Consider the following 26,631-nt stretch of genomic DNA (forward strand, 5'->3'; position numbering starts at 1 on the left):
CTACACCTTTACGTTTCCAACACATAAAGGTATTTCCAACAACGTATTCGTAACACTTTCTGATTACAAGATCCCTCATGCTTACTTTTGCCCGTATTCAGCTTAAATCGCTCGACAATAACGTTTTCAGCTTCTAGTATGCTTGTATTTAAAAATAGTCACAGAACACTTTTTGCAGCTCTAGTTTTATTGAAAACTATTTTTTCACCAAATAGCCATATATTTAGTTCTTGTATCCACAAAAGTAAACACCTGAAAAATAACAACATTATTAGAAAAATGACTGTATTGCAGAGTTAACATTTTCACAGTACTGTTAAATATATGCACCCACAAGTACATATATTTAATGAACAACATACCAGCTTTGGTATGAGTACAATCTTTTGTCTAAGTGACAATATTTTATAGAGCTTACGTATAGCAGCATTAAGGACCTAAGAAATAATCTTTAACAAGATCATGAAGACCATTAACAGTAGTGCCACAGATAACTAGCTACTGGACCAACTATGGGAAGAATAGCACCAAGAAATGGAGAACGAAATACAAACAGTGCCGTAGTAAAAATCTATGTACTTAACTTCACGAAAGTACTTACAGAAGATGTGCATTTTTAAAACCAACACAACAGTGCTTGGAAAAAAGCCTTTGGTATTGTCATCTCCAGTAACTTTACTTATTTCACTGAGGCTGTTAAATGAAATAGGCTCCTACATCCCTGACTTGAGAGAAGAAAAAGCACTAGTGATATACTGCCCGATAGAGCTACTTTGTAGTAACTCTGTAAACTGATATGTAGTTAATAATCACTGAAATACTACACTAATTTGGTTATTACGAAGAATTCACAAACTTCAAGAGAATTCTTGTCCACTTAATCCTCGTTATATTTAAGGTTATAAATAGCAAGGTGCAATTTAACTGTCAAACTTACACGTCCCATCATCTTCCCATGCCATTTTCTAACACAAAAATCCTACTTTTAAGAAGTTTTCTACACAAACTCTGTAAGCCGCTGCTACGTTATACCCTACGGTTTTAACATTTTAAAAAAAACCTACTCCTGGTCCTGAAGGGAAACGCTGGAAGTTCTCAGTGCCGAAGTCAGGAAGCACTCTGATGTACAGGCCAAGTAAAATACTACTTAAACCTCTGTTAGAGAGAGAATGAGTTGACCTGACTATAGAAAAATAGTTCCATGTTGAATTCAATTCTCAAATATGAGAAAAAATGAACAAACATGAAACGTCATTAACTATTATCGTGTGAACGAAGCCTTTTAAAAATTTGCTGAAATTACTTTCGCTGGCATCTTACTTTTCCGATTCAGACAAATTCTGCCACGCTGCTCCCAAATTTCCAGGTAAGGCTCATTTTGGTCACAACTTTCTCTTCTGGCTCGGCTTTCTCCTTCCTCACTCGCTGGTTATTTAAGAGCAAAATAAATTACGAGGCAGTTAAACTGACATCTGTACGAAGGGAAGCTGACAGGCTATAAACTATACACATTCACAGGCGGCCGTGATCCACAGCGCCAAAGATGTCAATGGGAACAAGAGCGAAAAACACGAACGTGACTTTGCAAAAAAAAATAAAATTTAAGAAAATGATCGAAGTATGGCATACTACACTGTATCAGAACATATTCTCAACTCTGACCGCACCCTGCTCAAACAAAGAGTAAGAACTAAGCCAAGGAGGGAAACTCTGGCTTCCCAACCCTCAGAAAGCCAGCCCTGATGTGGCACGGAGCGCTCTCCCCGAAGCTCCGACTCACAGCAGGAACCGGCAGGGCAGCGCTGCACCGGAACGTACCTGTTCCCTCTCTACGAGAGCAAGGGCAGCAGGAACCAGATGATCTCTCTCACCTAGCTTTCCACAGGAAACAGCTTTGCAAGAAACTCTCCACTGGAGACCCCCAGGCTGCTCAAGTCCAACTTTGTGCACGACCAAATATTTCTCATTTTTGTCTCCCTGAGATGCGACAACATTATGAGAAAGAGCTTTTCTGAAGGACCCTAAAGATCAGTTGTAGAAGTTGCTTTCGTCTCCTCAGCTCGCTCTCTCGCACACTAAGGAGAGCAACCCTACAACGCTAAAGCTCAAGCTGCTGACAAGCCGTGCTGTACGCAGCGCAGCTGGAAAGCACTACACTTGATTATGCTACTTTCGTTTAACAGTTACTATAATCTGGTTTTGCATGTAAATATATAGCAAGAGACATAAATATTTAATCTTTTAAAAAAATAAATGAATTTCATATAATAGTATAGGAATTACAGTAAGACTTCTCCCTCCAGTAACAACCATTACTGATTTTGTATGTGCACCCAAGGTTACAATTAGATCTTCTATGTAAACCCTCCTCTCCTCTACATTCACTTTGGCTAACTTAATTATATAAAACAAACAAGTCCGAAAATTTACAGAATTCCTGAAAGCCACAGCCATACTCTAGTATATTTTAAAGAGAGTCCTAAAAATACCCAAACATAGTATTGATAAAATATACAAGCCTTGCAACAACTTTCAAGCCCAAATAATATACCCTGTTGCACATATGAACAAGCAGCATGTTTTTCTCCTTTAAATGACACAGAAAACCAGACTTATAAACAGCTTACAGGACCGAGCAACCTAGTGCCTTCACAGCTCCTAATCTCAAGCTGAAAAACCCTGAAATGCCCGAATTGTCTAGTGGACAGAGCGCTAGACCAGAACTCAGAAGACTGAATTCTATTATTAATTCTATTGCTAACACGCTCAACAAGCTGAGCTATGTTATTTTCCCAGGGAATACGAGGAAAACATCACCATTTCTTTTATAAAGCACTTTGAGATCTACTGAAAAAAAAAGTTTAAGGTAGTATAAGCCCACAGTATGATCACACCAATAAGATAGCCAAAGTGCCCATTCTATGGACTGACAAAAGTTGTCTTTGGACAAAAATTGCACCGTGGCTGCAGTTACACAGTATCTGGAACCAGCACATTATCAACCTGATCAGCTTTGGGGAGTTACTCTATTGTATTAACACCTGTGGTACGTTTATTTGCAGCGCGAGAACAACGGAACAATTTGCTTTTCCTGGTTTAAAAGAAGTGTCTCATATACGCAACAGTAGCTACGCGTCCTCAGGATCCTTGTTTTGTCCTACACTGTCCAAAAGCTCAAACCCGCCCAGCTGGGCAGAGCCCAGGTAACACGCTTTCCCGTGGTTAGTGAGGTTCTTCTGTGTACCGAAGCCCTTGCCACAGAAGAGACACACAAAAGTACGCTCGTTCGAGTGCACAGACATAAGATGCCGGTTTAAGTCTGTCTTGTCTCGAAACAGCTTGGCACAGTTAGGACACTGCATCTTCTTACAGTTGAAGTGGATGGTCTTTTCATGCCGATCCATGTTTGATTTCAGAGTGAAGCTCGCGGGGCATTTGGAGCACTGGAAGCGGGCGAGCTGGCCAGGAGGCAGGCTGTCAGCAAGGCCGGGCCGGGAGCAGTCAACCAAGTCGAACGGGAGAAGCATGGAGAAAGCATGCTCGTGGATGTGCTCCTTCAGCTCTTCAGCACACTGGAAAACCCTCCTGCAGAAACCACAGGTCAGCCTCTTGGCTAGGGCTGAATCCAGGAACAGGCCATCAGTGGTTATGTCCATGTCTTCGGATCTCGAGAAACTCGTATCTAAAATAGAAATACACATACGCAAGTACAAATCAGCGTCTTCTGGTATAAAATAATGATAGTTTAAAAAAATATTTTTCTCTCTACTTACCCAAATCAGAGTTATCAAACTGCCAAAGTGCTAAAAATCCATCATAAGTGGCCTGCAAACAAAAAGCATACTTAAGTTAAGGCAAGCATTTACAAGAACACATCTTTGTAGCTAGTGCTCAGACTCCCATCTTATCATTGCCTTCACCCCTTCTTTAACGGAGGCTCATCGTTTGACTCGGCAACCCTATTTGCCTTTACAAAGCTTTCGCGTCAAAGCGGCTAAGTTAACTGGGCCGTATTTTGCAAGATTTGGTGTTTAAGGACAGTAATCAACATGCCTATTTAGGTCCTGGGTAACTACTCAAGTTTTCAGTCTTGCTAAGCACCTGCAGCTCCCACTCAGGCCAATAGGAAAGAAACACTGGATAGAAAATGTCTAGCAGATACAACAGAACTGGAAAATTCTCCCTTAGCCTTACATAGCTACTTTTTCTTTCCACACAGAAAAGCCCATAGAAAACAAACACCTTCTGGGTAGTTCCCTTTATGCAACGGTCTCTGGCATCGCTGATCCAAATTATAAATAAAAGCGGATTTTTTTTTTTTTCATAAAGCATTTGCAATATGCCAGCGTGCGGCAGATGGCAACCCTCTATGAGGCAGAGGCACGATGCAGCCTGGGCAGGTCTGCCGGAGACCGGGCAAGCAGCTACCAGCCGTTCTTAGCAGCTCACTTTCCTCTAAGGTGACTGCAAAGGAAAAAAATCTGTGTTTCCACCCATTTGTTTAATGGAACTAAAGGCTCATTCAAGAATACTAAGAATAAGAAATGCCACAGAAAGCTATGGATTTTATGTCAAATTCCTGGCTCCCGTAATACAGAAAGCCAGCCTGCTTCTATCTGAATTTAGACAGTTACAAGAAACCCAAATGCAAAACACCAGAAGTGGGCAATGGATAGCTGGGGTCTCGGCTATCTTTATGCCGTTATTATATTCTTGTATGCAGTGTTTTGCAAACAAAGGGATTTACAATAAAGAAGACATGTATACTTTAAAAAAAAAATAAAATAAAATACAGTTTTCTGAATACAAGTTCTGCTGAGGTAAGGCAGAAAGGATAAAATTAGGACAGCACCAGCCCTGACCTCAGACTTCTAGTTTTAAAATAACCTATATAAAAAAAAAAAAAAAAAAAGGCGAACAGATCAAAGTATAAGGTATTACAGTCTTTCAAAGTACTCCTAACTGGGGAGAATTTGATCAAACAGATACCTTTGCATTTAAATTTCTTTGCATTTTTCCCCACGATCTTACCTGGGTTGAGGAAGGCACCTCTCCTTTTATCATGGTTTCTGGTGACATTTCACCAGAAGAGCAGATCTCAGGGGGGCTCTGAGTGGCAAGGTGTGATGAAGGCAGCGGGGGAGATGGTGCTTCCACTTTGCCATCACATTCGCCCCTTGAACGATTCAAGTTGGTGCCAGGCCCTGGGGAACACAGGAAACGAATCTCACCCACGTGAACTAGCACCAGCTGGTGGTTTTAAAAAAGGCCTTGCAAAGGCAGCGCACCAGCACTCGCAGCTTATCTTCTGTCAGTGGGAGGGAATGCAGCAGGACAGTGATGCCAGGCTTTTTGTTTGTTTGTTTTAAAACCAGCCTCCCCACCCAAAATGCCTCGTCTGTGCGTGATGTATGCGGTGGAGTTATATCGCATGGCACGGTCACTAAAGAGTCCGTCGGGAGAAAGAAGCACAGGGCAGCACAAACATCCAGAGCAATCGCATTTCTGAAAGACACCTCTTGGAGAAGCACCATTTCAAACACACACATTTCAATCTTTAAGTAACATACACACCAACTTTATTCTGCTACTAACTTTCTTGAAAATGTACATCAAAGCTTCAGATCTCAAGATTTGACCGTGGTGTTTTATTTAATATAGTACTGTCAGTCCTTGATCTCAAAGTGCTTTACAAAAGATTGGAAAAAATATTCCTTTCATTCTATAGCTAGCAAGCATGGAAGTTCAGATATTTGTACAAAACTATTCAGTCACACCTGACAGTCGTTACATTCTAAAAATCTACTGTAGTTAAAAAGGAAAACATTATTTGTCCAGCCGAAGCAGAATCGTAGCCTCTTGCCTACGCTGTAGCAACAGCCAAATGGTAAACAATATTCCAGAAACTGCACTGATAATCAATGACAAATCTACGTACAAATAAAGACTGTGTAACCAAGATCGGCATACATTACAAGTTGTTAAATGAATTTTAACAGACACCTTGACTGAATATTGGAATGACATATTGAGCAGGTCATTATTTTTGAAAAGCAAGCAGGCGAAATCAGAAGCAAATATGGCATAAAAGTAAACAAATTCATATTTAAAGCACTCAATGCCCTAAAGGCTTTTTTATTTCTAACACAAAAGAGTCTGATTGAAACCTTTACACGTATAAAACCCACACTCTTTAATGCAGCTACAAATAACAAGTCAAAGTTTATACTATGTCTGAATACAATACACTGTGATCTGGGTCACAACAAAGCATTCGAGTGAAACCACACAAAGGTTTCTAAATGCGAACAATCCCAAACCTAACTTTTTATCAGCTATCAAAGGAAATTCTGCTCTTGTGCCACAGGCTGGATGTTTGATTTACCTTCCTCCTCTTTGATCGCAGATTGAAATCTTTCACAACTTAGTTAACTCTATTCAAGTGTGATAACAATACGTCAAGTTTTCATTTTGGTGGTGCTCATCTATTGCTGTTATAATTTAGAGGCAGGACAACAAAATGCTAAAACCCTGTAAATTCAAGATAGGAAAAAATGGGGGGAAAAGTGAATTCATCAGTATTTCCCGTTAGAAACTGTTACCAGGAATCCAGCTCTCCAGGTCCATAGCGGAATTCCTGCCTAGACATCCACACGTTCCTTTTTTTCCCCTCAACATCCCAAACTGATTCAAACTGCCCTGTTTACATTGAAGCTATGCACTGTGACCATGGACAACTGAGAGGCGTCTCTGGGTTGCACTTCCTTAAACAAATGGTATTTTAGCATACAGTAAAGATAAGCCAGTGGGGTCTGGCTTGATTAATGCTTTATTAGCACCTTTACAGAATTACAGAGGTTCCCAAGAAGCTATGCGCTTCTTAAAGCAAAAGTTAAGGCTAATGAATGAGCAATGAAATAGTCAGGAGAAACAATAAACTCAATCATCCAACATGAGCCACAAAGATGTACAAGGCAACAAAGTACAAAGATTATTTTTAAAACAATAATTAACATTTATTTGCTTTCAACAACTGCAAGTAACACCAGAAGAGAGACCCCCATAAATGACCCATACTTTGTACACGAGAACGCAAACAGCACCTGAAGTTATGTTTTGTCCCATTCTGACTAGTACTGTGAGAAACCTTTTTCCCCTCCTAAATTTGTATTGAAATGAATTTTAATGAAAAGTATTTTCATTTCTAAATCAGAAATCAAAAGTGCTTTCCTTCAGTCAGCTTCGCGTACGGAAGATGATGCACTGGTGTAGCATTATTTATATGAATATAGTATTCTCTGACAGCTCGACAGTAAACTATTGTGGAAAACAGAAAGGCAAAGGTTATTATATCTCATTTAAAATTGCATCCATTCTCCCCTAAATCTTGGTTAACCACGTACAAAAATTCTGTGCCAAACTGAATACCTTTAACTCCCTCTTGGGAAAGTTGACCACTGTGTAAAATGTATTCCTTTAACATCCAGTGTGAGTATAAATTATTGGCTCCAATGAACCACTGACTAAAAATAACGTATTAGCTGGTTTGCCCAAAAGAAAAGGGCTCTGTGTACCATGTAATCACTTGGACAGCAAGCTTCATAGGAATTGCTTCTATAAACAGTTTCAGTTGCAACAGGGTAAACAGGAAAAGCCAAACTTAGACATATAAAAAAATAGGCAATGTACTATTCTGAAAGTGTGGAAGAGTCGCCCTTTAAGGTAGTCAATCGCCCCAAAATCTGAAAGTTTTCTGACTTTTTTTTTTAAATGAGAAAACAAAGATGTAAACTAACCAACTCATTTTCTAATGAATATTAAAATTCTCATTCTCTTGATTATACTTGGCAAAACCATCTAAAAGCATTCAACTAAGGCCTTTGAGACTTTTGTAGATGTGGTGTAACCGTACGGAACAATGCTACCAAAGTTCAGTATCATAAATTAAATAAACCACACATTTTTAAACCAAGGAGCTCAGCGGAACAGCACTGCTGAAGTTGGAAATCAGTACAGAATAACCTGCTTTTACAGACAAACCATGAAAACATGTAAGAGAGAAGGAAAACTGAACCTCTTATATTGTCTTATCTGAAAGACATCCCCAACAACAATGCGGGTTCAGTAACTAATGGTACCCAAGACGACCTCAGTGTTACCCATGAATAACTGACACACAGTTTTCTGCAAAACCTGCATATTCTTTAGGTTTCTGACGAGCATATGAACGACGTCAGTCTTGATCATACACCATGAACGTCATAAATTCTCAGAGCCCTTCAGCTGCAGGTTATCTGGCAACTGTGTTACCCGAATGGCAAGATATTTAATTTTTCCCTTCTGATTTTAAATTAGTTTGAGCTGGTTAGCTATAGAAACGCTGTACTTAGGTTTGGCTACATCACAGTGAGACAACACCCCCCACACATCCCGGGCTTCATTTTCCATCAGCAGAATGTTAAGTAATTTCACACTTCATAGGATCATTACAACATACAATGAATTAGGAAAAAAGAACTTGGGGTAAAATGAAAACCTTGGGGTGTCCTCTATTAACTTTTACAACAGTATGAACTATGCGGAAGAAAAATGAAAACTTGCAATGTATGCGGTAACTTGGAGAGTAATATCCCCTTCAGAAACAGCTCATCAGAATTTTAAACGTGTATAATATACTCTTCAGATCTGTCCACCTCCATTAAGTCTTTTCCTCCAGAAAAGAAAAATAAACATGAACACCGCTCCTTGAGTCAGTTACTTACTGTAGCGCTTCATAAGAGAGTACGAAGACAATCCAGTGATAGCAGTTAAGATTAAAAACACACTCCACATCTTTTAAACTCGAGAGATTGATCACTTAAAATTCTTGAAATTAGTGCGTTTCCCTTTCAAATCAGACAGATTAAAAAAAACTGTGCCGGTTTTGGGTTTTAAAAAAAAGAAAAAAAATCTTTTTCACTGTGCTCCTGCCTACTCCCCCGCCTTTTTTTTTTTTTTTTTTTTAATATAACCCAGGACTTAAAATGACTCAACATCCTCAAATTGTGTTTGAAGAAAAATGTGAAAAACACCTACAAAGCTAGCACCAACCTAGACTGTGCTTTTAGATCTCCAGAATCTTCTTACCACTTGCTTTACTGTTGTTTTATACACTGAAAATTCTCATTAAACTTGACGTCCTATTGTATTCAGTAATGACCACTTAAAAGCAAGCAAGTCTCATATCAGAACATCTTTTTCAAGTGATTAAAATAAATCAATACCTGTGAATCTGAAGAAGATGAAAGAAAAATACGTCCCTTAACTCCCTGCCTCTGTAAAAATCCTCTCACCAGGCCACAGCCACATCCACCACAGACCAAGCGAGCAGTCTTCCTTTTGTCTCATGCAATTCACCTTGCTTCCACAGAAGTGAGGTAATTGAAGCTTGGCTGAATGAAATTCAAGTAATAGTGAGAGGACTGGAAAACAGGGACCTCAAATACAGGCTGGAAGGCCCTCCTGAGTCACCGCACCCCTCAGTGAGCTATCATTTACCCCCTTTTCTAAATCTATGAAGCTTTATTTTAAACCCAGTTGGTCTTCTGCCTACACCATGCCTGTTCCTGAACTCCGCTTCTCAGCTGGTTAGGCAATCTCTAATTTCTAGCCCAAATTTATGACTGCCTTATACTCATTTGTCTTTATGCCAAGTGGTCCTTCAGCTTTCAAGTAAAATCTAAAACCCTCCAACCAAGAGGAGGATGATGGAAAAAGGGCAGCCCCGTCATTATTCCAGTTTATCATGACAGAAAATGGAACCGCCGATTTCACCTGTCACGAGTCACAGATCCGAACACGCGGTGCATAAATCGCCCTCGCAGCCGTGCACCGATCTACGCTCCCACCCGTCCCGGTGCCAGCTGAGGGCACTCTTCTCACTGCACGCAAGCCCGGCGATTAAACTGCTGCACAGGATCTTTGCTATTTCATTGCGACGACGGGATTTTCAACCCAGGAGCCTAGTTCGAACCATCTAAATCTGATTCAATTGGAGATCATTCAGTAAGCGAACTACTGTGGAAGTAACAAGAACACTGCATTAGCAATTCTCCCCCAAACATTAAAGCTGCAGAATAAGGTACAAAAACATTTTTCTCCTCTAAATTTAGGAAGATTTTTTAAAAAATAATTCTACTGTTCAGACATGAGAAGCAAAAAGAGATACTAAGACCAACATTATGTTGTGCAGTTTTTTCCCTTTATCGTACAACCCAAGTGACCATTAAAAGTTACCTATTTTTTTTGCCATCAAGGAAACTAAAAATAAATACCTTAAGTGAACTTTTCTTTCTATTTAATTGGTCAATTTCCTCAGTATAGATTAAAGTAAACCTTTTCTGCTGGAAACTAACACGTAGTACTCAAAGCCACCACTTGCTCTATTTTAGGTCACAAATACTATCTCCATCTTCTGAGAGTGTTATTAAAATACAGCATTAATAATTTCTCTTCCTTTGTGCACTGGAGAATCAAACTATTTTACGACTGCAATGAAGAAAATACGAAAGTATGCTGAAAAATAAGCTGTCCGCACATAACGGTACATATCAGCCATCTCCAACAGATCACCAGTAGAAAAACATTCGTTTCCATGAGCAAGTATAACAAAACAATCAATAGCTGCTCATTACTTAGAGAGAGGTCTAAAAGTAAACACCAAGAAGTAAAGATCACACGATCTACAAAAATCACAGCTGTTTCTACAGACACGGGAGCAGCAGTCAAGGCTCCTTTCAACATTAGGCAATTTTGGATTCAAAACCTTTGCAGCTACTTCTTTTACCATAAGGACTCAAATACTTCGTATTTTGTTTGTAAGTACCATTTCGCAAACAAGTAAAAGAAATCTGAGGACAAGCACTACATACACATACACTAAATACTTCCTTCCATGGCTTCAGCGGTTAACATTAAAGTTGGATCGATACCAAACACAGGTTTTCAAATTTTATGGAAAGTGGGATTAAGCAGGACTTAAAACTGGATATAAACATACCAGTAGTAATAAACAAGACAGTGACCTGTATTTTCGTCTCACTAAAGATTTCACTTAATGTATCAGTAAACAAAAAATATAAAAACACAAACTTACGAGAGAGAGAATGCGTGCCTTTGGGTAAGTACTCAAACAGCAGAGAACTATCCTCTCCCAGCATGTCGGCTTTCAGAGACAGCAAACTGTTCTTACTCATGAGAGCCGCGCGCAGGTTGGCGACGGTGGCAGCCTGGAGCGCATCCTCCTTCTCCGGAGTCAGGGGCTGAGAGATGTAACTGGCTTCCCCAGCGATGAGGGCTTCGTCGACGTTCGCGTAGGGGTCCGACCGCTCCACTCTGCTGTCAGAGCTGCTGGGCTCTGTTACTGTCACATCAGCACCTGCGTGACGAAAGATGCCGTCAGAGATGCAAACAAATTCCTGAGACGAGGCACACTGACCACGCGTGCCCGTCTAACCATGGGTCCAAATAACTGAGAACCGGGAATTTATCATCACCTGTTTCGGCCTTACTGTCACTTTTCACCTGAGAGTGTTGTTTCGCGCCCCCCCCCCCCCCCCCCCCTTTCCAAAAGTCCGAAGATGAACTTGGCCGTTCAGAGGCTCGATAGAAAGCACACCCACCCCACAGCTGGGGGTTTCTGTTCTTCCAGCCTGCGCCCACCCGCGCCCTGCGCTTCTGCCCCATCAACGGGTCTTAACTTCAGTACCACGCGCTAAGAAGGCAGGGCAGAGGGAGAGAGATGTGTACAACCTCCCCCACAACCAGTAACTGGCTAAAACTTTATTTATTTATTTTAAACTAAGATTTCCGGATAGTCTGCTAGTACTGAAATTACGTTCAAATGTTTAAGTTCTGTTCTAATTTTACTCCAATAGTCCAAATTTTCATTCTTTCATTTCTTCCCCATGATGAAGGTTTTGAAAAATCCAGTAATCAAGAGCCACTAATAGTGGACTGCTAATTAGTATAAATCCCCTGGGGTCACTTATCTGAAAAGTACACAGTAACCAGTGGTTCCCAGCATATATCACAGGGTAGGTTTTATACAGAAGTGATACAGTTAAAAACAAGAAACAAAAGACACAGATCAGCCACTTTACAACAGGTAGCTACAAAGAAGCTGTATAAAAACGTAACGGACTATTAACAAAACATCAATTAGTGAACCCAAACAAAAATGAAAAAGCTATGATAAGGTTAATTCCTCCCTGCGAAAACACCATTTATTTTTGTATTTTTGGGGAGGTCTAGTTAAAGATTCTCTTGTTTGAGCTTTGACTCTCTTATAGTCTTAAATAATTTATGTATTGTTATATACAGGAAAGTGACTCTCATACTCCTTCTCTATCCTTCACATGAAACAAACAAACAAACAAAATATCTACAAAAAGGGCTGTTACCCCATTTATAAAGTGTGTAAACCAAACTGCAATTACCTATTCCAGAATCTGCAGCAGCAGAACGTAGCTGACGTGCTCAAAACCCAGCCAAGTACCTGGCAAACAGGGCTAAAGCTTCCCAATAAACGAATGCCTTTGCAGCATTTGTACTGTCAAGATGTAGAGGGAAAAAATCCAAATAGAAGGCATTGACAATGAGTGATCAGATAGACAAAGAAGATGTTTTGCAGATCCTGAACGTTTTATTGCCTCCCAGTTCAAAATACGTTTAAATCTACTTAATGCAAGAGGCAACTATTCCAGTTCAAAATAGTGGTCTGACGCGTACAAAATTAACACTCGGCTGCTTTCATGAATTCATCTTGCGCTCCTCAGGGCAAGGAATTCAGGTGTTGTCCACATACACCACAGCAATAAGCTTATTCCCGTACAGAAGGTTTCACAGCAGCAGAGCTTACAAGAAGGCAAGAGGAAGAGTGTAGCACACCAGCACTCGGTTGTAGCGTTCAACCAACTTCAAACCAGGGCAAGACATCAATCTGCATAGCCTTATTAAAAAATGCTAACGAGGACACTGGTACAGTGCCTACCTCCTGTAACCTGGAAAATGGCTAAAGGAAAATCATTATTTTTATCTCCATTTTACAGGTGGTAACTGCCAGAGAAAGACGCGGTGACTTGCTCAAGGTGTCCAGCCCGTGAGGCCAGGATCAGACAGTGAATTTCCCAGTCCCAGCCCGGGCACATCAGGTTCCTCAACACGTTCAGATTTACTTTACTAAGCTGTACTGTACTGCCAGTACCTCTTGCTGTTAACTTTTTCTACTTCCTTTAAAAAACAAAGAGCCTCAAAGCAAACAATAAGGAAAAAACAATCATTAGCAGAGCACTCCTACACCCCGGAGATGTAAGGAATACCCAAGGCTGGGGGCTACAAACACAGTAGCAGCAACTACGTGAACTATCAGAGACGCTCTCTCTTTAAATCAAACCATTTTCCCTCCTCCATCTGTGTTTTGCTTGTATAATCTCTTATTATCAGTTTTATTAAATCTTAGCCAAGCAGAAGAATTCAACTGCTTTGAATTTTTGCATATTTTGTCATTCCTCTGTTACTGAGCGAGCGGTTAACAGGTCTATACGTTTTTTCTAGATGATAATGAAGTTTGTTTTAAAAACAAACATTTCTGCGTAAAGGGAAATTACAAGAGTTTAAAAAACAGCAGCTGTTACAAAAGGTGGCAAAGAAAGTAAATTCTAGCCCATTAAACTGGTAATGCAACAGACAGCTTTATCAAATCAAAGCGATGATAATCCTGCTATTCCTCTGCTCCTCACCACCTACATGGCAAATCACAGCAAATGACTTGGGCCAGAAAGGGTGTTTGTCAACAAAATGGTGTTGCCAAATTACTGGGCAGGCAGTAAATCACCTTGCGTTTTCTCCCGTCCTTTTTCGTAGCCAATTACAGATGCTGATTGACAGTTGCCAGAATCTGTTGCTGCCTGCTGCACATAAACACTAATTGCTAAAACACATGCAGATTAATTGTAACCACAACAAGACATTAAATGTTCCTCAAAAGCCAAGATTAGAGACAGACAGTGAAACAGAGGCTTTAGAGCTCCCAGTATTTATAGCTGATGTAACCTAATCAAATACACATTAAGGCAAAATAAATATCCACTTAGTCTCATAAGTACTAAAATACTCTCAGTACACCAAAACCCAAAAATGCATGAAGTTCCTCTTCACGGTGCCTCCAAAACCACTTCTCTCTTTTCTTTAGAATACAGCTTCTTTTAACAAGGTTTAGCCAAAGAATTATATGAATCAAAAGTATCCGTCACTGCCCAGTAATCTAAACTGTTTACTACAGTGCTTCAACAGTATGTAAACCAAGCTTTAGTAAATGAGCTTCTATTTTGCAATTTTTCAAGGCAACGGGTCACGTGGCAGCCCAAGAGCTCCATCCAGCTCCTCCACATCTCATTTTTCCCACCGCTGAGACAGTCCCTGCGACTGCACGGATTCCAGGCACCGCTCGCAGGAAATCCCGATCGGGGCAGCGAGCTAAACATGGGATTAATGCTGCTCTAAAAAAACTGAGCTCATTAGTCTCTTTAACAAATAATTATTTTGCAGTTATTCTATTACACCAGCCTACTTTCCAAAACACAGAAGCTTTAGAAAAGCTTTAGTAGTTTGTTGACTTGAAGGTTTTTTTTGTAATTATTTTTACTTTCAAATCAAACACGGGGAATACTTTTACGGTTTTGGCAACGGTAGTTCCATGCGTCCCTGAAACTCCGAAAGCAACACTTAACTGGTGAGGTTCTTATTTACACATGAAAGCCTAAAGTAAAACGAATACATGAAGCCCAATTACAAGCACCTTCTCACAGACACCACACATCCCAGCTGAGCACCGCACGACAAAACGCACTTCATTCCCAACCACACCGACCAGGCAGGCTTTAACAGATCCATAAACAGGAATAACGCTCACGCCAGTATAACACGAGCAGTACAACATCCCAAGCGCACGCAGGGTGGCTGTTGCGCAGAAATTTACACTTGGGCAAAACAAAACTGAGCTGTATGCTTGCTCTGCAAGGGAAGTACAGGCACAGGAAACTCGCTTGCTTTGCTACACTATGCAAAGCCCAAATCCAGATCAGAAATCCCATTTATCAGCAGGCATACCACTGCTACCAGAAGAAAAGCAAAAGACAAAACAAAGAAAAAAAGATTTTACTGGAAACTCTATAAACTGAGCTCTTGTCATAAACCCAGGTATGAGAAAACCAAAGCAAAAGGCAGGGACCTGTCAACCACAGTGTATCAGCATCAAGGTCATCACTGGTGAGAAATTCAGCATTACATATATTTTTAGTTCCCTCCCCCCTTTTTCTTTTAAATGAAGTTGTACTAGTCAAAAAAAAAAAAAAAAAAAAAAATCAAGAAGTACTACAGACATCTGCCAGCCCCTTGGGAAGGGCTACGGCAGAAATAAAGGTGATGCAACTCACTAAAAGTATCCAAGTGAAATGTTAACGTGATAAATTATTTTCCAAGATCTAGGAGAAAATTGACAGTAAAAAGCATTAAACCTAGTCAAACAACTGAAAAAATATACATGCCATCTCAGAAAGACCGTGGAAAAGCTGCTCCATTTTAAAGAATCCATTTAGGTACCTTAATTAATTACTTCAATACACAGAAACTTTTTCTTGTTTTTCTTCTCCCTCCCTTCAGTCACTTTTCCTCGGTACAGCTTAAACTCAGCTGTTACCAAACTACCTCCTCATGTCTGCTTCTCTCACACCATTTATTTCTAGTTTGTGTTTTTACCTTCTCAGTAAACCCCGAGTCGTGTTTTCTGTTGTTTCCCAGACTCCCAATGCTATTATTCTCTTTCATAATTTTTTTTTTTTAAATAATTTTTTCCTCTTTCAACTTTTATTCCTGCTCTCTCATGTACATAGTCAAACATCTAGAAATCTGTAGCTGGAGGACTAAACCCATGAGAAAAGAGAAAGGCATGAATAAAAGCCATACAAGATTACATCTGCTGCTGGAAAATTCAAAGCAGAAACAAACTCTTCCCCAAGAACTAAAGGCAACGTTTTGCCAGGTTGCTATTCCTCAATATTGCTCTTTTCATTACGGTCTCAAGGTAAGAGCAGATCCAAGAAGTCTGTCATCTTCTCTTCAAAGTCCCTTTCTGTTTGGCAGAAATACAAAGCAGCAATGTTTCCCCCTCGGCCTTCTGAGTTTCCAGGATGATGAGGTTGCCTGACGCACATCGTCAAGCGACTGCCTACCTAATCAAAGTGGCCCAGCGGCCAGTGAGGTAGGGGGGTCAGCCAGCAAACACGGCACTCCTTGAAAGGAGTGCAACGGGATCTAGCTTATCGTTTACAGCCAAAGCTTTAAGCCAGTTTCTGTAAGTTTTCTCTATCGCCCTGGCAAATTTCAGGAAGCTTTTAGGAGCCCCTCCAGCCCCTCCTCAACCCTCCTCGAATTTAGCGCTTTTTCACACAGCATGAGCCATTCCTCCAAGCACACCTTTCTGAACGGGAGGTTATCACTGCTCAGCGCCTGGAGTAAACTCTTTACAAGTCCCCACAACCTCCAAAACCAACGGCAATTCAAGCCACCTCCTATCACAAGAAGGGTCCTTACCCCTTCTGCATAGCTCACCCGATCGCACAGCTCCAGTACGTGTTTTGGCAGAACTTAAGCCTGTGGGTGTTTCAGCAGAACGAACGCCATCGTCCTGCCGGTTTCACCAGCATCCTTTCAACCCGACATCAGTACCACCGTCAACTAAACCCAGCCAAAGTCTCTGGCTGCCTGCATTTTGTGGACACTTGCCAAAGCTAGGGGTGACAGCAAGATCCCACAACTATCTGGAGCTAATTAAAGAAACACTGGATAATCTTATATCCTACTCTTATTTATAAAGCACACTTGACAGTCAAACAGTAGAACCCCCAGCTAAGTCCACCAAATACTTTCCCTCCTATAGGCAAACGTGAAGCAGGGCTGGCAAGTCATACTGCTCATTTTCTTTTTAACATATGTGAGAACAAAGCGCATAAAACCCACAAAGGTTTGGGTCTCTCCACCAAAGTTTATAGGTGGAGAGAATATTCTCTTTTTACGTAAATTAGGGTGGAAAGGTGAAGGGAAGGAAAGACAGACTTTCAGGTACGCGAGTCCTGCTGTCAGAAACAGGAAGGCAAGCACCAAGGGAAGTACAGTTTGAAAACAACAGCAACTGAAGATACATCTTAAGGGGTGTCACCAACTGACAGCGAGCGAGTAGCCGTCCTGACTTGTGACAGCGTTACTGCTGCATTACCTCAATCCATTTTTAAGAACCGTAGAATAAACTAGGTTGAAAGTGACTTCAGGGCTACTTTTAGAGTTAGATCCCTTTGCTCAGGGGCTTGCACAGCCAAGTTCTGAATAGCTGCAGGGAGAAAGATACCACAACTTATCTGGGCCCTTCCTCCATCATTTGACCACTCTGTGAAGAATTTACTCCTTTTACCCCATGAGAATTTCCCTTCCTGTAACTTGTGTCCATTACCTCTCATCCTTTCTCCACACACCTCTGAGAAGGGTCTGGCTCTGGACAATCCATCCACCCCCCTTCTCTTCTTCAAGGATAAACCAAGCTGTCTCACCCTCTCCTTGTACACAACATCTCAATGGCCTCGGCTGGCTTGTCAAAGTCATCCTTGTCCTGGAGATCCCCAAACTGGATCTTGTACTCCAAACGTGGTCTCACTTCCCTTGACATGCTAGGTACGCTCTTCATAAGGCAACTGAGCATGCAGCCAGCCTTCGCTGCTGCGAGGGCACGCAGACCCCTCTTCAGCCCGTTACTCACCAGAACACATTTTCTGCAAAGCTGCTTTCTCGCTCCTTGGCTGCCAACCCATACTGGTACATGGGGTTATTCTGTCCCACATGCAGGACTTCACATTTGTCTTTGTTGAATTCATGCTGTGTCTGGCACCGCTGCCTTCCAGCATATCATTCCTCCCAGTCTGGTGTCGTCCAACAACTTGCTGAGGGTTCACTCCATCCCACCGCCCAAGTTGTTAATGAACAAAGTAAACAGCATCGGCCCTGGAAGCTACCTGTGACGGATGCCAGCATCACACTTTCTGGGGTAGTTGTTTAGGATCCCCTGCACACAGCTGGGTAACTTTTAGTGTGGTGGCAAATGTCTTTGTTTGTTTGTTTGTTTAAAACATGACAGGCGGAAAGGGCAGAGGGGGGCAACGGAAGAGGTTGCAACGTTAGCAATTCCTTCTCCCACCCCAAATGCTCATTCCTGCATCCACCCCGCTACTCCCTCAGTTGTACCAAAACTACATGTATAGTTGTGAGGTGAACTTGAGACAGGAACTAATATGTTAAAAATAAAATTGGTTTATTAAAAAAAAAAGTTATTTTTAAACCCAGATCAGTTCCCCGATCCGGTTCACTACATGGTTGCACAGACATTTTCACCGGAACAACTGCCGGAGAGCGTGGGGGTGCAATTAAGTACCAAGGGAAAGTGGGAGCCACTTAAACTCAGCTTTTCTTTCAAGGACACTGCCAAATTATGACCCGTGCTGAACTCTTCTGGAAAAAACCTTAGGTGAAATCAAAAACTTATTTTCTGAGGTTCTTCTACCTATTTGTGTCAAGTATCTATACAGATCTGCCTGACAGTAGATTTCATCTAAAATTTCAGGGATGATGTTGCTTGTATAAGCGTAGGAAGATTTGGCTTGATCTCCTTCAGTGCAAAAGATGTAATTAATTTTAAAAGTCACAGAAAAAAAAGAAAAAAGCTTTCATTTCCTACTGTTTTTTCTTGGGAATAAAAAAAAAAAAAAAAAAGGATCACCCAGGCTGGTAGAAAAATGACAATCTTGTACCAGCTGCTAAAAATATCCTCAAAGCTTGTATTTCAGATACCCCCTCCTTTCTAACAGAAATCCTTCAAAAGTGTTTCACAACTTACTATTTGTTAAGCAAACCCCAGCATTCTCACATACTGTAATATTTACATAGAGAAGTGATGCCATGAGCTATATTGGTTTTGATTAGCACTATTTTACAAACATAATAGTATACATGACGTGGATATAATAAATGCGCGCAGCATTCAAAATAAGCTCCAATTTCATTACTCAGGAAACTATCATGCAAACATAGATATTTAACCACAACGTGTATGAACATTAAAAACTGCTTTTACGTTAAAGACTGTAAGATATCTTAAGTGAATCGTTATGGAACCAAAACCGCGGGCTCCTTCAGGCTGCGCTTTCCCACCCCTCCTCTTCCAGGTTTGAGTCCTACTACAGCTTCTCAACTGTGACTCAGCAGGGCGACCTGGGACACCGTCCTGCACTGTCGGGATTTGAGTTGCTGAGAAACACCATCCTGCCTAAAACTGCAAATTTCCAATGCTGTTACTGTTTCTGGAGGGCTCAGGGGGGAGTCCTTGCCAACTGAAAGGCAGCTTTCATCATATAGGTTTGAATATACTTTTCAAGCCTACAGCCATAGGATGTTCACCATATCCACACCATAGAATTTGTATCACCAAAAGAAACATTCTCCTCAATACCTCTAGAATAGTATTTCTAAAATAATTAAACAGACTTGTTCTACACAAATATGACCTGGTTTTATACTGATATTTCTGCAGTGGTATTCTAAAAGCACAAGTATATCTCCATCTTTGTTTTCCTCAAAACAGTAATCAGTGTACAAATATCAACTGGAAAATTCCCCCCACTGCTCCAGGTATCTGGGGGGAAAAAAAAAAAAACAAACAACCTCTTTCCTGTGATATTTGTTTTTCTAACTTTGAATCAAATTCTGCAGATATTTTTCTGTGGGCTGTGTCAGCAAAAGGAGCTCCTGGCCCCAAACCCAGCTGCTTGTTGCCACTCTCCCACCGCCTGTTAGTGACCCCGACTCAACTGTTGATACTACAGTTTGGGCTACAAAGTAAACCTGGTCAACCAACTGATCTTCCCCAAAACAAGATACCACAAGACGCCCAAATCCAAAGAGGGGGAAAATGGTTAAACTGGGTGAGTTAATTATTTTTGAAACTACTGTAAAATGGAATAATAAAGTGGTCTTCGCAGAAGCAGGAATGACCGAGCAGTGCAGAAATACCTTAAGCCACACTCTTTTTTCCCCAAAATATGCAGACTATCACTTTAAAAATATTAAGGTTGACTGCAAGCTTAACCTCTTTTTCTAAGTCTCATAACTCAGGCAGTAAAAGGACTGATACTATTCTCTGCTGCTCCTCAGTACAGTCTCTTGCTGCACATCTGCACATGAACAGACACAAACATGAAGGGATAGAAATATAACATCCAAGTATCACATTAAATATGAACACTAGTACTCATGAAATGACAAGATGCTGAGTTATAAACTTTGAAAATCATCGAGAACAAATATTTACCTTTTGAAACAACTGCTTGCAAGAAATGGAAAAAAAAAAATCTGAGACCAATACAGCAAAGTTAGTTTTTGGGTTTTATTCCTAGACACTGCATCTAAAGAATGAATTCCTACTATGTTTTAATGCAAAAGCAGCACTTCAAATAGGAAAGTGAAAGTCCTGAACAGCAGTGATTGTAAAGTAGGATTAGAATTGTTTTTTTAAGTTAAGATTTTGAAACCTTCTTGATTTCTTACTTGTAACTTCAGTAAAGAAACAAAAAAGGGTAAAATGGAAAAGTTGAGATCTCTGTAAAGATGAGCCTAGCGTAACCTTGGCACAAGGAACAAATCAAATAGTGAGAAGGGCACTCAAGAGAGGGGAAGTGCCTCTGATCTCTGGAGTTAAAGCAGATTAACAGAATCAGGGCTGTTACCATAGGGAGGAGGAAGGGGGGGGGGGGGGGGGGGGCTTTGGAGCCTGGGGAAAATGGAATGCAGGGTGGGGAAAGGAAACAGACACTGAGCTTTGAGCTAAAGCTGGTTTAGGGTGGAACCATTTTAAAGCCAGGGTGTAGCCAGGGAATAAGTGTCTAGGTTTAAAGCAGTGATTTTCATTTCCAGACTTGAAAATAACCTCACCTAACCCTTTAATAACAAAAACTCAAAAGAGTTATTCCTGCGAAGATTGCATCCTAATAATTTCATTAGCCTGTAACTGTGGTGATATGGAGAACCTGAATTATTCACTGAGCACTCTCTGCAATGTTTCTGCAAAATTCAGCATATGGACACAGAGGTCAGGGCGCTGTGTTTTTTGTTTGCTTGGGTTTGCATTTTGCTGCAACTAGCAGCTACCTCCATGCAGTAAACTTCATGCACGTGAAGAGAGTACCAAAGGCGGTCTAGAAACCTGGGCAGCTCCATAAGCCAGAGGAATGCAGAACATGGGCTAAGCTGATTTCGGCACTAAGAAAGAATTCTGGGGGTGGCATTACAGCACAAATCTGTAACCCCTCCAGGTCTGGCTGAGAAAGAAAGCCTGGCGTCACTGACTACCACTGCTTAAGATGTCGAAATATCTCCCCAGTAAAAACATCACTAAAACCCCCTCAATTGTAGCAAAGAAAATTTTAATACCTTGCACCATGACTACAACTTCATGAAAAGCAGGTAGAAAAATGCAGTAATTCACTTAATTTTCCAAGTGGCAGGCAATTTGTCATTTACTATTACCTACCCTCAAAAATACTCCAACACCTTTCCAATAAGCTGCATGTTTTGATCCAAAACATCTATCCTCCTTAAAAAGCGATCCTTCCAAAATTGATCATAAAAGAATGATCTAAATAATGAACTAACAGTAGGAAACTATTAAAATTTGAGCCCGTGTTCTTTTAGGACATCAGATATTTATCTGACAACTGAAATTTTAACCAGCCTAGTTTTCATTCATGGCTGTAACAAATACTTAAACACCTGCCTTAAATTTTTACATTGCAACCAGAACTTGGACCACGGCAGATGGACTTGAGACTCCATCTCTTCAAAGCAAAATCCATTTAAAGGAAGAGTAAATGATTGTGTTCTGTCCCAGTGATGTTTTTTTTCAGCTGCCACGCTACGCGGATCATTTCAACACTGCACGCTTTCAATCTGCCTGCTAAGACGTCCCTTAGCATCTCCTTCAATACATTTGTTTTCGTCCCATAAAAATCTACAATTTACCAATATATCTTTATTTTAGATAAGATGAATAGTGCATACCCAGGATGTGATACCACGCCTCACAAAAAATACACTTTTCGTGCACTTTTTGAGGAGCAGGGAAAGAAGTTTTGTAAAGGTCAGAGTAGACGGCTCAATCTGCCACTAATGGGAGACAGGCAGGGCAGAACAGCATGTGGGAGCACTAGTGTTTACTGTGCAGCCGCATTTCAAGCTGGAGCAAGAGGTTTTTAATATTGGGCTGCAAAAGTTACAGAGAAGAGTGAAGAATGACTGTACAGGAAAGAGTTAGTCTCAGTAAGTTTTATCCATCTCTAACGGGAATAGCTGATTTTTAGGCTTTTCTACCCAATTAATTCATTGTGCCTTAACGCTCAACAGGTATTCCCGGTACAGACACGTTCTGGTTTAACCTTGCTCCCTCACCTCTTCAGTCTGTCTCAGATACCACCTTTACTACACCGAATTCAGGCTCTTTATTCTCAGAACTCGTTCTCAGTTCTCTTTTTCTATTGTCCCTCTTCCCGTTCCTTATACTCTTCTCTCCTATACCACACTACCCCTCCTTCGCTTTCCCTATCTCTATTCCGTGTTGGCATAAGCCTTCACACCAAATAGCCTCCGTCGCAGATTGCAAAGCCCCATTCTTTCTGAACTCGTTCACACGGCATTTTCTTCATTTCTTCATTAACATTAACCTTCAGTGCTAGCCTGCAGATCTGCTTTTCTCTTCTCTTTTAAACACCAGCTCTTCTGGACAGGTAAATTGATTATTTATAAAGCATCATGTAAAGCCAGAAGTATTATACAGGTTTTGCAGAGCAAAAATCTTAAAGAGTTCCTTAAACACCTGAATCCTGAATACAAACACCATGCTCAATTTTTTCCTCTTCTCATTATGCAAGACATCTATTCCACTACTTGGACAAATATGCTTGCCAAGTATCACAACAGAAACAACAGAGTTTTCACTGTTTAAAAAAACAACAACAACAACAACAATAATAATAATTTTTTCAAAAATCAAGGAAAGATTTGAAGATTTGCATTGAACAGGTGAGACAGTTACAGGAAGCCCGGTAGCTTGCTGAGAAAAAGACTTTTTTTGCAAGCATAAAATAATCCTGTAATAAGACAATCTACACATTCACCTGCCTGCACTCAGACAGGTCCAGAGACCTCACCTGCACAAAATTAGCCGAGAGTTCAGCTAGACAGAGTTCTTTCTTGCCTCTCTCTGAAGCCTTCCGAAATGTAAATTCACTGTATGATCCAACTGTTAAGCATCTGTGCTCGCCAACAACTCCTGTAATCGTAACTTGCTCTCTAGAAACCAAGACAGAAAAAGGGATAGGAAAAGGCTTACGACACCAGCCGTCTCCAGTCTGCACAGAGAGCCAGTAGCACAACTCCCTGCAGCAGGCACTGAAATCGGATTGTGTCACCGGAAAATGAAGAACTTGACCGTCTCCTCACCACAAGGGAGGAAACTCATGCAAAATTAAAGATTTTGATGGGAAAATATTAAAGGAACTTGGAACTCTGCAAAGTCAGAAGGATATAATGAAGTCCTGTCCATCCTTCCCATGAAGGTGGCTACTCTGGGCTGGCTTAAGTCCTGAAGCTTTTCTTACAGAATACAACAATTTCACTACATGTCACCAAAGTAAAGCAAAAAGTTCCTGAACTGGTGTGTCTTTAAAAATGACTGTTCTGTTTTGAAAATAATTAGCTTCATTTCACAGTCAATTGGCACATAAAAATTCACTCGCAGCTTTAGGATGCAAACACTCAGATGTGTGGGAGTATTTCCTTAGAAATAAATTCCTGAATCATAACTACTATGCTTGAACTAACACATTAATAAAACCATCATTAAATTCTTCAAAAGACACCCTCCAAGTGACAGAGTTTTCCATTATATGAAGAGGCCAAACCAGCAACATTTTGCTAGCTTAACAGCTCTTCTAGTGAAGATAACTGTCCTCTCTGGTGAGAACATTTTAAATACCACCCAATCCTGTAGTCCAGGCGCTCAGGATGTGTAATCCTGTAGAAAGCTTATCCAGCAACGTTAAAGGAACAACAACCTAAGGAAAATGAAGATGCACAAGACACAAGACTACTTCTGAATTTCATAAGCATCTTTAATATTAAAACTAACAAATAGGAATATGTTTCTTTAGAAAGCCTACGAAGTTCAAGAAAAAAGGTTAAAATAAAAGGCAGACCTGTTATTTTGGCAAGTCTGTGGAGGAAATTCTTCTTGGCTCAGTTATGAAGAAAGTTATTATTTATAAAAGCCCATCCTCCAGTTTACTTTGGAGAATTGCTGTTCCAAGTTAATGCGGCTTGGTGAGGAAAACATATATATGAATGTTTCATACAAGGAATGACAGACTGACATCCTGAACAACCCAAACAGGATGAGAAAGAAAAAACCTAATGTGTTTTATGCTAAACAGAGAATCCAAATTAATAAATTGAAACTAGCATGAAAAGATGGTCCTCATCAAGCTCTGTGCTTGACTGATACCACCCTGTAGAAACTGAGAGCTTAATCACATTCTCAGTCTAGCATCTCGACTTAAGCTTGGATTCTTTTGCAAATCTTATTTGACCATTCTTTCTTGGAGGAAGAAGACACACTCTTCATGGCAGACATTAAGAATCTCAGCTATTTCCATGATGTTAGATTACCATTAATAAGATTACTCCAGACACTCCTTTTTATTTTAATCCGTAGTGTGATCAAATTCAAAGACTCTCAGCAGCATCCCACCAGCATCTGGAAACGAATCAACTGATTCAGAAAGAATATTCTTATCCTTTCAATTAAAAAAAAAAAAAAATCTGTGTCTTTTTGAGGCCCCATTGCATCATATTTAAGTACAGTCTACTGTATTTGAGACATTTTAGTACACTCTGCCTGCATCGATAAGAACATGTTTCTCACTGAAAGAAGCACCACTGTGAAGTGTAAATGAGCTGTTAGTTGTTTCAAAAGCAAAGTTTCAGTGACTGCAACGAGTTTCTTTGCAATATAACATAAATTAAGTAATCCTGTGTAACACAGGAGTAGGGGAGTTTTTTTATCTGTGAAGTATACTGCCTCAAATAATCACTGAATTAAAAGGGTGATCCAATGGTTACTTGCAAGATCCACCTTCCAAAATGCTGCTTGCATGTTGCTGAAATGCAATGCTGCTTGCAAGCAAGACCAAATGAGTATCTTGCACAGTTTCAGGAGTAAGACGCTAACATTGAACTTTTAAGATGGACTCTCCTAAATCAACTTTTGCATTGCCAGAAGGTCTGCGTTAGTCCTCCAGTATAGAGGCATTTGCAAATGGTACCCAAGTTATCCCACAACGAGGGCTTTCAGACTTAACAAGCAGCATCTTAAAATAACTGAATAGATCAGAAAAGTGAATGAGCCTCAAAGAACAAAGAGTTCTAGGTAACTTTTTTTCCTTTTAGCTACTTATGAAAGAACATTCAGCACCCATTTCCTCAGCAAAGGAGTACCCTTCCATCTTAGCTATGAACAATACAGATAGGGACACTTCTAAATAAATGAGGTAAAGAAAGAGCCCTAGGCTATGAAGTCTGTTTTAAAGAACGAAGCCTGACACTACTAAATCAAAGACAGCTTCAAGCTGAAATTTAAACACATCCCAAATACTCACTGCACAGTGCAGACACCTGCCATTATCTGTTTTCACACAAGAGAATCATTTTTTCTTCATGCACAGGAGCTAAGTTTGCAACACCTCCAGACTGCTTCTGAATTCTAGCAGGAAAGTGAAGAACCTGGGGTACCAATAACCAACCTAAGCAGAACCCTGTAGGCCTTGGCAACTTGGGAGATGGAGCAGTTCGCAAGAGGGTTGCTTCCACCTGCTGGAGATGGGAAATATTAATGTCAGACCAAAAGACCCTACTGCCTGTAGGGACCAAGATGGTGATGGTCTGGGGTAGCGGGGGTGCTTTCACGTCACACTGAAAGAGAAGCAATCTCACCCCAGCAACCAACTCGGATTTCACCCAAACCACACAGACACACACGAGCACATGAGAGGCTTGCTGCTGACAAGGTGTCCAAGTGCTAACTGAAACTGAACATGCACAGATCTCAAATCCTCTGAAATCATACCGAAAAAATCCCCCAAAAGACAAGAAAATTAGACCCGAAATGCACGCAGGGCTCCTCCTGTGTGCTTCCCCACAGCATGCAGAGACGCACCCATTCCACGAGCTCAGGCCCCACAGTACAGAGAAACGTCCCTTTCCAGCAGGGCAGAAAGGAGAATTTCATCTCTGCTCACCTCTCCAGATGGCCAACATGGGGAAACCACGAGCAGCTCAGTCTCCAAACATCCCCCTTGCTCAGCACGGTTACTTTTACTCTGCACACATTGCTCTCAGAGCAGCAGCCAGACCGGCCGGCCACTGCCAACATACGTAGCCCCTGTGCCT

General features: G+C 40.8%; 1 protein-coding gene across 6 annotated transcripts in view; it reads right to left on the minus strand.

Annotated features, from left to right (window-relative positions):
- ZBTB46 (zinc finger and BTB domain containing 46) overlaps positions 1-26,631 on the minus strand; it is a 58,545-nt gene that overhangs the window by 12,100 nt on the left and 19,814 nt on the right. For 5 of the 6 annotated variants that reach the window (XM_076352468.1, XM_076352467.1, XM_076352464.1 and 2 more), the window contains 4 exons: positions 11,135-11,416; positions 5,032-5,204; positions 3,774-3,825; positions 3,371-3,682 (listed from right to left, as the gene is read on the minus strand). In XM_076352468.1, coding sequence (XP_076208583.1) covers positions 3,371-3,682; positions 3,774-3,825; positions 5,032-5,204; positions 11,135-11,416 — 819 coding nt within the window. The remainder of the gene's footprint in view (positions 1-3,370; positions 3,683-3,773; positions 3,826-5,031; positions 5,205-11,134; positions 11,417-26,631) is intronic. The other variant, XM_076352470.1, reaches the window with a different exon arrangement.

The sequence above is a fragment of the Aptenodytes patagonicus genome, chromosome 14 (genome assembly GCF_965638725.1).
Source record: "Aptenodytes patagonicus chromosome 14, bAptPat1.pri.cur, whole genome shotgun sequence".
In the NCBI taxonomy this organism is placed as follows: Eukaryota; Metazoa; Chordata; class Aves; order Sphenisciformes; family Spheniscidae; genus Aptenodytes; species Aptenodytes patagonicus.